The sequence below is a fragment of the Chiloscyllium punctatum genome, chromosome 32, assembly GCF_047496795.1.
Source record: "Chiloscyllium punctatum isolate Juve2018m chromosome 32, sChiPun1.3, whole genome shotgun sequence".
Classification (NCBI taxonomy): domain Eukaryota; kingdom Metazoa; phylum Chordata; class Chondrichthyes; order Orectolobiformes; family Hemiscylliidae; genus Chiloscyllium; species Chiloscyllium punctatum.
The window spans coordinates 46660750-46676882 of NC_092770.1; the positions used below are offsets into that span (position 1 = coordinate 46660750).

General features: G+C 40.0%; 1 protein-coding gene across 6 annotated transcripts in view; it reads left to right on the forward strand.

The window, feature by feature from the left end:
* LOC140458136 (voltage-dependent calcium channel subunit alpha-2/delta-4-like) overlaps nucleotides 1-16133 on the forward strand; it is a 491615-nt gene that overhangs the window by 435954 nt on the left and 39528 nt on the right. For 5 of the 6 annotated variants that reach the window (XM_072552257.1, XM_072552261.1, XM_072552258.1 and 2 more), the window contains one exon: nucleotides 46-163. In XM_072552257.1, the coding sequence (XP_072408358.1) occupies nucleotides 46-163 (118 nt within the window). Of the gene's footprint in view, nucleotides 1-45; nucleotides 164-12386; nucleotides 12888-16133 lie in introns of those variants that run through there. The other variant, XM_072552262.1, reaches the window with a different exon arrangement.

Genomic DNA, 16133 nt, shown 5'->3' on the forward strand with positions numbered 1-16133 from the left:
AATTTCACCCTGAACCTTTCAGACATGCTAATTTAATTCTTGCAGGTCATAAGCACCGGAAAGTGGAAGCCTTTCAGCCCTGCAATACAGAGTACCCAGCTTTTGTGTATGACCACACGATCAAAGAAGCAAATGGATTTATTGAATGTGGAGACTGTCAGAAGTAAGGAAATCGTTTCATGGCTTTATATCCATTTGGAGCTGCAGTAGATCATTAGTAGGTCAGGAAGAAGAATAATAGAAACATAAGACTATAATAGGACATTTATTCAGTCCCAAACTTTGAAAATAGCATACATCAAACTATCTGTTGTCACCCTAAAGCAGGCAAAATTTTTATTGGGCTATTCCGGAGGGTCTTCACATAATGCGGAGCTTTGCTATTCTTGACATCATTGTCACCACTGATCAGTTCACCAAAAGACACTCCACCTCAAAGACAGACTTGGTGCCCAGTCAGGTAGATCCAAGTCAGTGACCACCATAGCAGCAGGTCGGTCCATACCAAGGACACAACTAGAGAGGGTCAAGAGTATGAACTGTGAGGCATCAAGCTTGGTTTATTAGAGTGATGGGATTTATTAGAAGGGGCAGCAAAGAGGAAAACAATTCAGTTGGCAAAGGAGGGATAGTTGGAGGAAGAAAGAAGGAAAGCTGATTAGATGGCAGGATGAACAACAAATCGATCATATGCGCAGCCAATCATTGCTTGAATGACTGGGGTGTCTCATGAGGGATTTTGGGTTAGGGATGCTCAGAGGACTAATTTAGCTGGAAAAGGTCAAAGAGCCTGCAATAAGCTCAGTGGCCTTGAAGATATTATCATTGAGAAGGGGGCTGACCCAATCATAGAAGGTCCTGAGACAGACACCCAGATTCATGAGGTAGGTGTAAAAGCTCTTACCACACAAATCCAATGAGTACTTATCACAATGAAGCACAGGAAACACAGAGGAATCTACAAGTAATGATTAAAAAAACTGTGAGGCTCTCAACCTTCTTATCCTAGTTAAAGTCCAAATTCGCCTTCTTAGATTAGATTAATCACCCATCTACCTGTCAGCCTTAATTAAAGTGAAAAATGGGTGGGTTGGGGGTAGCCTTGAATCTGGAAACAAATCTTTGAGACTGTTATCCCAGACCACAACCTGACCAAAATGTATCTTTTTGGTTAAAATTCAACCCAACTTCTCTGCCAAAATATTGATTTGAGGGGTTAGTGGTCTGGTTCCTGCAGTTCATTCTCAAACAAATTGCATTATATTTATTCTTTTGTGATGTAAATTGTTACCTTAATCACTTCATTCCATGTTATTACATCCTCTACAACAGATTTATCCCACTACAGCAGATGGACCTGTTAATGTAGTTTAAAGTTTAAAGGGCGGCACAGTGGCACAGTGGTTAGCACTGCTGCCTCACAGCGCCAGAGACCTGGGTTCAATTCCCAACTCAGGCGACTGACTGTGTGGAGTCTGCACATTCTCCCCGTGTCTGCGTGGGTTTCCTCCGGGTGCTCCAGTTTCCTCCCACAGTCCAAAGATGTGCAGGTCAGGTGAATTGGCTATGCTAAATTGCCCGTAGTGTTAGGTAAAGGGGTAAATATAGGGGAATGGGTGGGTTGTGCTTCGGCGGGTCGGTGTGGACTTGTTGGGCCGAAGGGCCAGTTTCCACACTGTAAGTAATCTAATCTTAATTAATTGCTTTTGAAATATCCTGACAAAGAAAGATTTTTCCCCTTTTTATTTCCAGTGCCAGCTTTGAGTGAATCCAGGTCAAAGATAACATACTTTAGAATCAGTGCACGATAATACTGTATTTGCAATTTGCTGAAACCTAATCTAAGAATGGGTGACCACCACTGAATCAGTGTGGCAATTGCATTTCCCACACCAGCTATTCTTGGCTGGTTGTTCTAGCACAAATACACCCACCTCAAAAACTCTCAATGCTGTCTCTTCTCCATAAATTATATTTTTCTGCTCATGTCATTTCTCTCCATGTTACAAACCTCATTGTCTTTTTCTTTTATAAAATGAAGTAGATCATCACAGAACACAACACTTAGTAATGGAAGGAAGATACCCCTCCATCATGGATTATGACCCTTTGAGGTTCAGGCCATCTCAATCCAACAGAAATGAACATTGTAGAAGAGGGATAAGCACAAAAAGTTTATTATTTCATAACTCCCTATTCCACATCATATCAAAAGGGTTTCACATTATTTCTCCAGAAGAAAAAGAGCAATGTCACACTAGTATGAATCTCCAAGACTTCTTCTTGTCAGTGTGTCCTTTCAATTTTTGAAGGATCTTCTTACAGAGTCAGAGCCATTCCCTCCTGGAACTGGGCTCAGTGGAAATAACAGAAGTACTGGCATTCTGCCACTGTGTTTACCTTACCAATTCATCACTTCAGACACAATCATTTCAGGAACATCAGGGGCAAGTGGCCAAAGACCAGCAAACCCTTCAGCAGGCATTGACATTGCCTATTTCTGTACTGCTGATTTCAAGAAACTGAATCTTATTGCCCAACTTTTAACAAAAGGATGCTTTCCAAACTTCATAGATTATTAAGGTCATTCATGCAGCGAAGCTTCCAAGAAATAGCAGCAAGTAGAGAGGAAGCCAGCAATCGACAAATGGGGACCGACCATGCAGACTGACAAGAGTGGCAATTCCATCACTGGGTAAAGTGTTCAACCTGGCCAAATATGCATGAGACTAGATAGATTTCTATGTTGGCATTCAAATTATCTGTTCTCCCTCAAATTAGAAAATGAAACATTCTGGAGATCAAATAAGATCACAATAGACTCTCTTTCTCTCTCTCTCTCTCTCACTGACCCCAAATAACAACACTTCTACATTACCCTAATGCCTGCCAGCGGGCAAACTGAGTTAAGTCATTCCTATTGCTGTTGAAATTTCACACTAACACCTTCTGAAATCTATATGTCAAGAGATTGAGATATAGTTCAACCTCCGCTTCATGCCTTGGAAATCTGATAAGTTCATCCTCCCCTGTGGTTAGGAGTTCATGTAGAAAGAGTTGTAGGATGGGTAGCAACATGATCAGGACATCACCACAGTACAACTAGGTAACAGCAAAACATCATGGTATAAAGAATATGCAATTGACTTTTTAACTTCATAATAAGTAAAATGGATATGTGTATGTACACTTAAAGCATATGGATATGGGAAGAGTGCATAATAACTGGAAGCATTCATTTTGTATTGATTGTGGTAAGGAGCTGCTATACAGGAAGTTGAAAAGAGTTATTCTTTCTTTGCCAATGAAGCAGATGATGGTTGCTCTGGAGAGAGTAAGGTAAACATCTTTAGCAATGGGGTCAGAGACAGGAGGCATTTAAAATGGCTGGCAGCACCTGGTTCTTGGATTAATGACAGCCAGCATTGCTTTGTGGCATTTAATCAGGGGCAAGTGGTTGAAGACCAGCAAACCCTTCAGCAGTCATTGACATTGCCTATTTCTGTACTGCTGATTTCAAGAAACTGAATCTTATTGCTCAACTTTTAACAAAAGGATGCTTTCCAAACTTCATAGATTATTAAGGTCATTCATGCAGCGAAGCTTCCAAGAAATAGCAGCAAGTAGAGAGGAAGCCAGCAATCGACAAATGGGGACTCACCCATACCAATCAATCCCACCCTTCTCTATTCCATTGTGAGGGTACGAACTTTTGTCTCCCACTATTTTCATGACGTAGGATCTCTTTGTTAGAAGAAGTTATTCACAGTACTTCAAATGAATTCTAAACCTTGACAAAGCATAGTCTAGAATTAGTAAATTCAAAAGCTGTTAACAACTTCACATGGCACCATGTAATACTGCATGGTAAGTTAACTATACTTTTAATATAGTGATAAATGAAAGGGCCCTGTTTAGAAGTAGCTCTTCTACATTTCAGGAGTGTTATTATCAAGATTATAATTGTTCAATTTCTCCATCTGACTTTTTTTTTTGACATTAGCAGTCCTGTCATCTGTTCAGCTTCTAGAACAACTGGAGCTGATGGCCATTTGCTCCAGATTCTCCAAACATTTCATGTATTAAGCCCTAGAGGTTTTGTTGACACAGCTGCCCCTTAGAATTGCATTATAAATGCCTGACTGAGCTCCAGATCCTGCCACTGGATTCAACTCAGCATGGTCTGGCAATGATGCTGTCCAGTAGAATGAGAGATTTTTTTGATTTAAAGCTATAACTATAGTTAATAATAATAAAGTTATTTTGAAGAGATTTTTGAATTTTTTTGTTTATTTTGACTGCTTCAAGAGCACTTCAGAGACTTCCAGTGTTATTGTACGGCTCATGAGTTCTGTCAATAGTGAATACTAGATAAGTATTCTAGAATACTAGAATGGGAGGTATGGAACGGTCATAGATTAAGGAAATATAGAAACATAGAAAATGGGAGCAAGTGAAGGCAATTCAGTCCAATGAGCCTGCTCTGCCAATCAAATGATCATAGATGATCCTATACCTCAATGCCATACTCCCACTCTTTCCTCATACCCTTGATACCTATAGCCTCTAGAAATCTATTTATTCAGTTCTCAAGTATATTCAGTGACTTAGCCTCCACAGCTATCTGTTGTAGTTCATTCAAAGGGGATATGGAGGAAGAAATACAGCAAAGGGAGATACGAAGGGAGGGATGATGAGAGACATGATGTGACAGAAGTTTATGGAGGGGATATGGAGGTGTGTAAAAGTGAGGAATGAGCAACACAGTGCCTAATATTCATTAAGGAGGCCAATGTTCCAATGAACAGCAATGGGCTTGCTAACCTGTCCATCTCAGCAGTCACTTGCTTTTGCTCCTGTCTTGAGTTTGATTCTAAAGGCGGCAACTTCAGGCGAGCCTATCCCTGCTGTCAATCTGTAAATATAGCCTGGGTAGTTGGAGCAATTGCAATGTTGGGAAATGGCCCAACTTCCTCTTCCCATCTTGAGGATGAAGCTCTGGGTTGAAGTGTCAGCTTTAAAGGTAGAACACCCTTTTTGGATTGAGAAGATTATTGTGGTTCTGTTCGCCGAGCTGGGAATTTGTCTTGCAAACATTTCGTCCCCTGTCTAGGTGACATCCTCAGTGCTTGGGAGCCTCCTGTGAAGCGCTTCTGTGCTGTTTCCTCCGGCATTTATAGTGGCCTGTCTCTGCCGCTTCCGGTTGTCAGTTCCAGCTGTCCGCTGTAGTGGCCGGTATATTGGGTCCAGGTCGATGTGTTGATGTGTTTGTTGATAGAGTCTGTGGATGAGTGAAACACATCGACCTGGACCCAATATACCGGCCACTACAGCAGACAGCTGGAACTGACAACCGGAAGCGGCAGAGACAGGCCACTATAAATGCTGGAGGAAACAGCACAGAAGCGCTTCACAGGAGGCTCCCAAGCACTGAGGATGTCACCTAGACAGGGGACGAAATGTTTGCAAGACAAATTCCCAGCTTGGTGAACAGAACCACAACAACGAGCACCCGAGCTACAAATCTTCTCCCAAACATTGAGAAGATTAGTTTGCACTGAACTGTACCTGGCATGTAAACAGAAAATCGAGTGCAGATTATGAACTATTTTTAGAAATGTTTGTTAATTTTAAAAGACCTTCAGAGGAAAATCAGGACATGGTCATTACTCAACTCAGTGAAAAGAGTTTCTTACAATGCAACAGTTAGGAATTGTCAGATGTGCTCAGAATAGCCATATAAAATGTTATAAGTATTTCAGAATTAATCGTCTGAATTTAAGACTAATCATAATGTATCTCTGCAATGTGGATGGGCAGGTTTAGTTCTTGATGACAAGTGTTGTGAATGGGCTCTTCGCCTAGTACTGACTTGGATTAATGAGTGAAAGGTGGTTCAGGTTCTACCTGGTTTGGCATACTTCTAACCCTGAAGTCACATCCCTTTCCAAATTCAATCTCTCCTCAGGCCTCTCCAACCTCCTGCTTCTTTTACTCCATTCCTACTAAACTGCTGACTGCCTAATTTTTCCTCCTGGTCCTTTTTCCAGCTAATCTTATTAATGTTTCAATCTCTTCTGGTGCTGTCTCTCCCTCTCCTTTAAATATTCTTCAATGCTCCCTCTACAGTCTTCCAACGCAATAGGACTGCTCTCATCTGGTCCCACTTGTACATTTCTAATCATAGATGGAATATCACTCATTGTGGCTTCTCTTGCTGCTTTTGTCATTAATTCTGGTGTTCCTTGATATTCTGTCCTAGTCCCCTCATATTTCTCATGGACATATGGTTCACTATCACTTCTGTACTCACTGGCTCTAAATCAAGCAACTTTTTCATTTCTAAAGCCTTATCCTTGACTTTAAATTTCTCATAAATTTCAGCCTTTCCTATATCTGTAATCTCCTCCTGTAATCTCACAGCCCTCATAGATGCGGATATTTATCTGATTCCAGCACCTTGAAGATTGCAGATTTTATGGTAGTGGCCATGTCTCAGTTGCCTGGGCCCTGTGATTCAGACAAGCTTCCATAAAGACAAGCTCTCTTTCTTTAAGACATGATTTAAATGCATCTCCTTGCTAAAACCTTTGAGCATTTGAAGTAATATCTATTTATGTAGCTTTATGCCATATGTTCTTTCATAGTGCTCCTGAGAAACAATTCAGAATGTTTGATTATATTCAAAGCATTATATAAACATAGCTTGCTGTTGTTGAATAGAGATGAGGTGGTACATATGGTTATACATACAGGTTGGCTGTATATGTACTGAAGCACAGTAGCTGATCCAGACTCTGCATTCAGCATCAGACAGTACAGGCCCTCGTTTGTTTTTAGCTTGCCTAATATGAAGAAGAGCAAAGTGCAAAGCAGAAGGCAGCTTGTACCTAGGAGACAAAAAATTAATTGGAGACAGAATTGATTTATTTCTTCTGAGATAACCTGTCCCACACATAAATCCTCTCTGCAGTCTTCATTTAATATTAATTGATATTGTCTAGTGCCTGTAACCTGAGCTGAGAGGATCTTTCTGTTTTTGTTATCATTGTTGAAAAACTTGTGGTTTCCTGGTTTTCAGTGCCCCCTGCAGGAGGACATTGTCAAACACCAACATTTCACTTATCAACACTATCAACTATAGCCCTTCATCAGACTCAACCTAAAAGTAAAATGTTGCTCTTCTTTCTTCCCATATTACTCCCTTCTTCTGCAGCAGATATTTATCCAATTTTCCTTTTAAAAACTGCAATTGTCTGTGCCTCAGCCACTCTCTAGTATGACACCCTCTCCCAGGATCTAACAATCCTCCTTGCAACAAAAATGTTCAACCATCTCTCCTCTCTTTCAGTGATAATTTTCAATTGATGACTTTGTGTCTCTGGTTATCCAATTAAGAAAACATTTCCCTTTTCACTTTATCAAAGCTCTTCATCATTTTCAAAAACTTTCTTAGGTAATTGATATTGTGTCCATATTATGTTTAGGTGGCTAGGCGGCAGCTATATTAAATTGCATTTGCCATTTTCCCATGCAATTAACATGTCTACACTCTCCTTACTGTCTATTATAAGCAATCAACAATTTTTAACTTTATGTTTGATATACCCATGTCCAAATGATTGATATTCACCAGGACTAAAGTGGATCTAATATTAACCTCTGGGGTAACCCTTCACTAGTTAACATGGGCTCCACTTTATTAAAAATTGACAAATGTCAATTTTAGTGAGCTGCATGGAGAATTTCTCTCTGTGAACCTAACCAAGTTTTCTCAAGCAATCCTTCCAAATTTGCTTCATTACCTATGTGCCAAGGCCAAATGGCACTCTACGTATCATATTCTCCCACTCACAACAGGCAGAAGTAAAAATATGAACAAGTCAGACCACACCTGGAATATTGTAATCAGTTTTGGTCCCTTTATCTAAGGAAAGACATACTAGCATGAGAGGCAGTCCAAACAGGATTTATCAAGTTGATTCTTATGAGATCCATGGGGATTTTTTCATGAGCAGAAAATGAGTAAATTGGGTCAATACTCATTAGACTTTAGAAGAATGAAAGGTCACTTCATTAAAACATGTAAAATCCTTATGAGCTTTACAGGTAGATGCAGAGAGGTTATTTCCCCTTTAGGGAGAGCATAATTGCAAAGTAAGGGATCACCATTTCAGACAGAGGCTGGATTATTAGGTGTATTCAATGCTGAGGTAAAAAGATTTATAATCAGTAAGTGAATCAACAGTCATGGGGATAAGACAGGATAGTGAAGTTAAGGGTTATCAAAAAAGCCACATGATCCCATTGAATAGTGAAGCAAACTCAAACCTACTGCTGTTCCTGCTTTTTATTATCATTGACTGGCCACTGCTGAGACCTCCCAGAACCCCGATGCCAGCAACCTCAAAGCCCATTCGTGCTCTGGTCTTCTTTCTATTCATTCATGGATGTGGTCATTACTGGCTGGGCTAGCATTTACTGCATGTCCATGGTTGAATTTGAGAAGATGGTGGTGAACTACTTTCATTAACCTTTGCAATTCTTTTGCAGTTGGTATATCTTCAATGTTATTAGAGAGGGAGTTATAGGATCTTGACACAGCAACAGTAAAATAATGAGAATGTATTTCCTAGTCAGGATGATGAATGGCTTGGAGGAGATCTTGCAAGTGAAGGTGTTCCATGTATTTGCTGCCCTTATGCTTCTCGATGATAGTCTTTGGGGGTTTGGAACTTGCTGAATAAGGAGTTTTGGTGAATTTTCACAGTACATCGTGTAGAAAGTACTTACTGATGCTACTGAGCATTGGTGCTGAAGAGTGTGGATGTTTGTGGACATGATGCCAAACAAGGGGGCCGCTTTGTCCTGGATGTTGTCAGGTTTTTTGAACATCCAGGAGGTAGGAAATATTTTATCACACTCCTGACTTGCACCTTTTAAATGATGGACTGGCTTTGGGAAGTCAGAAGGGAAGTTACGCAAAGCAGGATTTGACCTCTGACCTGCTCTTGTAGCCATAGTACTAATATGATGAGTCCAGTTCAATTTCTGGTCAATGCTAATGTCCAAGATGTTAATGGGGGAGTTTTAGTGATATGGTGCCATTAAATGTCAAGGATTGATGACCAAATTTTGTTTTGTTGGAGATGGCCATTGCGTGGCACTTGGGTAATGTACATGTTACTTGCTGGGGTCAGTTAGCTCTGTTGGCTGCATGCCTGGTTTGCAATACAGAGAAGTACCAACAGTGTGGGTTCAATTCCTGCACCAGTCAAGGTTTCAATGAAGGGCTTTCCTTCTCAACCCTTCCTCTCACATGAGACATGGTGACCTTCAGGTTAAACCACTACCAGTCTTCTTTCCCTTTCAGAGAGCAGTCTTATGGTCTAGGAAGACAATGGAAACTTTATCCTATCACTTTGCAACCCAACTTTAACATTATCAACATTTTCCTGCATTTGAACGCGATTGTCTCAGTATCTGAGATTTTGTTGGATGTTTTGCAATCATCGGTGACCATCTCCATTTCTGACCTTATGATGAAGGGAAGGTCATTTACAGGGGAAGGTCATTGATAAAACAGCTGAAAATGGTTAGGCCTAAGACCCTACACTAATGAACTCCTGTAGAAATATCCTGGAACTGAAATAGCTGACCTCCAACAGCCACAGCAGTCTCCCTTTGTGTCAGGTATGACTTGAATTAGCACAGACTTTTTGACCCCGATTCCTATTCACTCCTGTTTTATTAAGGCTCCCTGATGTCACACTCCGTGAAAGATAACCTTGATGACAAGGGTAGTCACTCTCACCTCATCTTTGGAATTCAGCTCTTTTATCCATGTTTGAAACAAGGCTATCATGTGGTCAGGAGTCATAGCATTGTTGATGATACCTTCAGAACTTTATACTGATGATCAAGAGTAGGCAGATTGGGCAGGTTGGATTTGTCATGCGTTCTGTGTACAGGACATAGCTGGGCAGTTTTCCACATTGTAAGGTAAATGGTAGTGTTGTAATTGTAGGGCTGTGTGGCAAGTTCTGGAGTACAATGCTTCAATACTCTTGCTTGATTCTTATCAGAGCCATAGCCTTTGAAGTATCCAGAGATTGTTTCTTGATATCATGTAGTGTGAATCAAAGTGATTGAAGAATAGTATCTGTGATACTGGGGACCTCTGGAGGAAGCCAAGAGGGATCATTCAGCCCTTTGGGCTTAACATGTTTTTGCAAATGCTTCAGCCTTATCTTTGCACTGATGTGCTGCACTCCCCCAAGATTGTGAATGGAGATATTTGTGGATCCCCCTCCTCCAGTCAGTTGTTTAATTGTTCACCACCATTCCTGAATGGATGTAGCAAGGCTGCAGAGCTTAGATCTGATCCATTCATTGTGTAATTGCTTAGTTCTATCTATCTCTTGCTATTAATGCTGTTTGACATGCATGTAGTCTTTTGCTATAATTATCATCAGGATGACACCTCATTTTTAAATATCCCATGGCTGCTGCTGGCATGCCCTCCTGCACTCTCTCATTGAACCAGGGTTGAATCCCAACCTTCATAATAATGGTAGAGTGGGGATATACCAGACTATGAGGTTGTGGATGGCGTTAGAGTATGATTCTGCTGCTGCTGCTGCTGCTGATGGCCCACTTTGTGAGTGCCCAGTCTTAAGGTGTTTGAAGTCTGTCCCATTTGGCATGATATTACTGGGGAGATGTGACTGTTTCCACAAGGACCTGGAGGTGGTCAGTCTTATTGATATTGTCATAGACAGTTGCATCTGCAGCAGGCAGAATGGTGAGGATGAGGTCAAATTTGTTTTTCCCTCTTATTGGTTCCCTAATGACCTACAACAGACCCAGTCTAGCAGCTATGTCCTTTAGGACCTGACCAGCTTGTCTGTCATGGTACTGCTGAATCATTCTTGATCAAACACTGATCGTCTGCAGCTGCCCTGCATAGTTCCTGCCCAGGGACCTGGAGGTTTTGATGAACAAGGGGCACAAGTGATCACTGTCTTGGGATATTAGTGTCAGGATGGAGGGCTCCAGGAGCAAATGCCAAGCTGGAGTCACCATGTAACTGCTCTGACTTTCAGGTGAGGAATTGTTTCATTTCTATCCAGTGGCTGGGCGAATGGGAATGTTGTAATAAAATGGGCATAAATGGATGCTAATGCATGTAAATAGGCCTTTCACCATTCACCAGTGAGAATCTCATCTCATTGTTCAACACTTAGCTGGGAAACTCCTTACTACCGATCTCATGCAATTCTCCCAACTTTCTTGGCAATGCCCATGTCAGTCAGTAGCTGGGAAAATTCAGGTTCATATCTGTGCTTTTTGTCTTGACTGTTAACAGAGTTTCTTATCCATGCTGTTACATTTCATTTTGTGTCATATGCATGAATTTATCACATGACCTAGTTGTGAAACACTTCGTTTGTAAGCTGACTGCTTCACAACATCTTTATAATAAATACATTTATCTTTCCATTCTTTGTTATTTGACATTCAATGTTTCCTGCAACTGCCAACTCATAAATCAAGTGACTCGGGAGTGAAGCACACAAGCCAGAGTTCTGGTTCCTGACCACTCTGTGTTGATCTCTGCTGGAAAGTAGAGAACTGATGATCAGATGATCAGGTTGTGGTGCCCTTTGGTGTGAACAGCCTGAAAATGGTCATGTCCAAGCTCAAAGAGGAAATAGTATTTATGCTGTATACTAAAAACAATCTGGGTTTCTGGAACCCACTGTGAATCAACACCTTGAGAACAGGAAGAAATTTGAGAGGGGCCAAGGATATCAATGTTTGGTACGAAACGAATAAATAATCAATTAGACTGATGGGCACAGAAAACAAAGTGCATGGCACACGTCACTTTCTTAAAATGTAGTTTACAAAATCAAAACACAGAATCAGAGAATTGTTCCACTGCAGAAGATTGCTATTCAACCCATCATGCCTACACTTGGGATGTCGAAAATCTGAAATTATAATGAAAAGCACTGGAAATACTTGATAGGTCAAGCAGTATCTTTGTAGTTGTGACAATGAAAAGTCACCATTTTAAATCACTAACTCTTTCTCCCTCCTGTCAAACCTGCCGAATATTTCCCATATTTTCTGCTTTAAGGTCAGGTGATTCATCAGTTGGGATTTCAGTCTGGAACTGATTTCATCCCGGTGTCGGCCATGATTCTGTTGATAACACTTTTACCTTTGCATCAAAAGATTGTGTTCAAGTTCTACTCGTGAGACTCATGCTTAAAAATTGAAGCTTTGACACTTCACTGCAGAACTGAGGCAAAGTTGAAATGTTAGAGGTACTGTCTTTTAGATAAGACATTAAACTGAGGTCCTGTTTTTTTTCATAGATGGCCATAAAAGATCCTTTGACACTATTTCAAAGATAAGCCGAGCAATATTCCCCAGTGACCAAGCCAATATTTATACCTCAATCAACATTACCAGCACAGATTATCTGATCATTATCACAGTCTGTTTGTGTAAATTGGCCTGTAACGCTTCCCACATTACAACACTTCAAAAGAACAGCATGATCTGTAAAGCACTTTTTGTGATATCCTGAAGTTGTGAAAGGCTGTGTATAAATTTGAGTTTCTGTTTTTTTTAATATATGTGAATACCTAAGTCATTTTGAAGATGTACCATGACATATTTTAGAACAGGACACTGTGAGAGTCTCACATTTATTGGATGGCCTTTTGTTACCTTTTATGGGGGAATTTGCAAAGAAACAGCATCCATACTGGATACTGTTTGAATGATTTCTACTTGGAATTTAATGCCAAATTGATACCTACTTATTTCATATTTAACAGAGTGTGAAAATAAAATCATTCTATCACAAAGTGCTTTTAATTGAATGATTTCTTAGTTTTTTCTAACTACTACACCACAAAGTGCTTTTAATTCAAAGATTCCCTAACATTTTCTATTTTTGCAGCAGCTTCATAAATCATGCTTCTTTTAGTGTTAAGAATGTAGGTTACTGCAGTATTTCAAAGTATTATGGGATACGCCATCAACTTGGAGTCTTAACTGTGTCGAGCAGACAATAACTCCGTCAAAATTATTTATTTTAAATAATTTCTATAAGGCTGAAATGATACAGTTTGACACAATTATTCATTCTGGATCTGTGTATCAGTTTACAAATATTTGAGGGCTTTTACTTACTGGATACTGCTCCAATGAATCTTTCTGATAAATTTTACTTCTTCACCATGCACTATCAAAGCTATTTTGTTGTGACCCAGATTCATCAATCACTGTATCCTGAGGAAATGAGCCATCTGAAGCAAACACAAAGAATACCCACAGGGAGGGCAGGGAAGAGGGAAAACCAGCCAACTTTCTCATATTAATATTGCCAACTAGTTAGAAAGTTGCAGTGAAATTTTTGGACATACTGATTCTGTCCCAGCTCCAACCTTACCTGTGGCCTTTAAAAAAATGCCCTTACTATATGTTAAGAATTTAAATCACTTATTTTCCAAATAATTATTTCAAAAGGGAACTTTCCTCATTGATAATCTAGAGACAATTTAAAGTTACAAACTAATTCTGAATACTCCAGCACAGTAATCGTACAATATTTATTTATCAAAGAAAGCTTGTGGTAGGTTTTATGTTTTAAGCCATATAGTTTGTCAAAGTGTTGAATCTCCTAAAAAAAAAGCAAGATTTGAAATGACTCATAGCCACAGGCAAATAAATGTGGCCATGCAGTTCCCATGTTCTGGATACGAACTGATTGACCACGAACCCAATGTGGGAAACAGAAAGTGTGGACATATTTCCAGCCCAGAGTTCACCTCTTGCCAATTTGGAAAGGGAAAGCAATATTACAAAACAGGCATAAAGCCCTTTACATATGCAAATAAAGGGGTCAAGCACCTGTTTGAAGCTCCTCAGTCATATTTGTTTGCCTTAAGCTAGCCCCACCACAAAAACCAGGTACTGGGACTACCCAGTACCAAAATATATATTTTTGCTATTTTCTGACCAGTATGTCCTTCCCCTAATATCACATCTAAACAATGCAGTTTCTCTTCTCCTATGCATCCCAGCCTACCATTCCTTCTTTACCACTTCCTGTTCCCTCACACCAGTCTCTTATGGGCATCTCATCTCCCTATTTGGCATCTGATGCTATAGCCAACACTTCCCACTATTCCCCTCCCCAAATTCTGTTTTTACCAACTCAACCTTTGTTTCTCTCCTTAACTGCCAAAACACTCCTCTTGCTTTTGCGTGCCTCTGGGCCTTTTGCTTCTAGGGCCTCAGGAAGGCAATTTTTCAACATGTGCCATGTAGTAATAGTCCTTATGAAACCCTCATCAGTCTATATTAAAGGATTCCCTAATTTGAACCAAGAATTTAAAATTCTGATTCACTATACCCAGTAAGCACTGCAGTGGGCACCAATGATGTTGGTTCTCAGTTGGTGTTCTTGGGTGTCACAATGTAACTGGCCATGCATGTACAACACAATCTGAGCAGCCATCAGCTCTATGGAGACTAAGGCCCTGGTGGAACTGAAAAGTAGGATTTTTGTCTTAAACCTGTGATGGACCTTGCTGAGACCACTCTGAGCAATTCCATGCAACTATGTGCAATTCCGTTCACCGTGTTATATAAAATAGATTGAGAGGTATTGGAGATGTTATGGAGAAAGCTTGCAAGGATGTCACCAGAAACATATGAATCAAAAAAGCATTGACTGTGTGAATCTGTTCTCACATGGAAAAAGGTGGCTTAGGGATGACCTATTAGAGGCCTTTAAAATTTTGAGCAGTCTAATAGAATGAATATATAGAGACAATGCTTTCTCTTGTGGTGAAGAGCTTAACTACATTAAATAGCCAAGTAATTAAATAGAGAATTCAGAAGAAACTTCTTGATCCAAAGACTGGTGAAAATATGGAATTTTCACACAGGGAGTTGTTAAAGTGAAATGTATGGATACGTGTAAGGAGATGCTACACAAATATATGAAGAAAAAACAAAGGAGAAGGAAATAAAAGGTTATGATGATAGGTTCGGATAAGAAAAGTTAGAATGAGGTTCAAGTGGAGCATAAATGCAGTCATTGATTGATTGGGCCGAATAGCCTGTTTCTATGCCCTTTGCCTTATTTCATAACCATGAGTCAGAAGAACAGGTGAAAGTAAAACCAGTAGAAATGTGTCTTGACTTTTATAATTGGGTGTTAATGGCTGCAGGTAACCTGAACATTGATAGAGTATATTTCACCTATTCATGTACAGACTGACATTATGTAAGTAAGTACATAGGGTCAAGGGGATACAATACAGGTTGTTCTGCTATCACATGGGCAGTTGCATGCCTCTGCAACCTCGCACTATAGAAAATCATGCTATGGAAAACCGTTATAGAAAATCACACTGTACAAATTCACAATAGAACATTGCTATACCCGTTCGACAGAAACAGTAGACAAGCACCACCTGCAGTTCATCAATCACATTATAGCCAATTCATGTTGACAAAACATGTATTATACCAGAACGATCTGTAAATTAGCATATTGGATCTTTGGAAAACCTTCACAGTCACATTTTGAACTCCTTTCCTGGGCTTTCATATTTTCAGGCATGCTTTTAAGGGCGATGACTGGTTTAGGTTCAAAGGCCACACCCAGCACTCTCAACTTAACCTGCTCCATTGTGGAGGTAGGTATGGCCTTTTCCTTAAAGGTTTTTCCAATGCATATATCCAAATGCCACTATAGGGTCATTGCTTCAGTACAATATGGAATGGGTAAATGGATATGGATGTGCCATATCTTACCTTGAGGGATATGACAGGTTTTGGGGAGGAGCAAGAGATAGCATGGATGTGGAAAGAGGGGGAATTGGGGATGAGGATCTGTAGGGTCTATTTTTTATCACAGCTCAATTTAGCAAATGCTTCAGCAGTTAACTCACCAAGACATTTCTGTATTCATTTAGTTTAATGACATGGTTTCTTTGAAATACTATTTTAACTTACACCTAAAACAATGAATTTCTGATCCTCATAAAACAAGTTACCTTCAGAGAATGAAAATGAAAAGAACCATTTACCTCTACTTT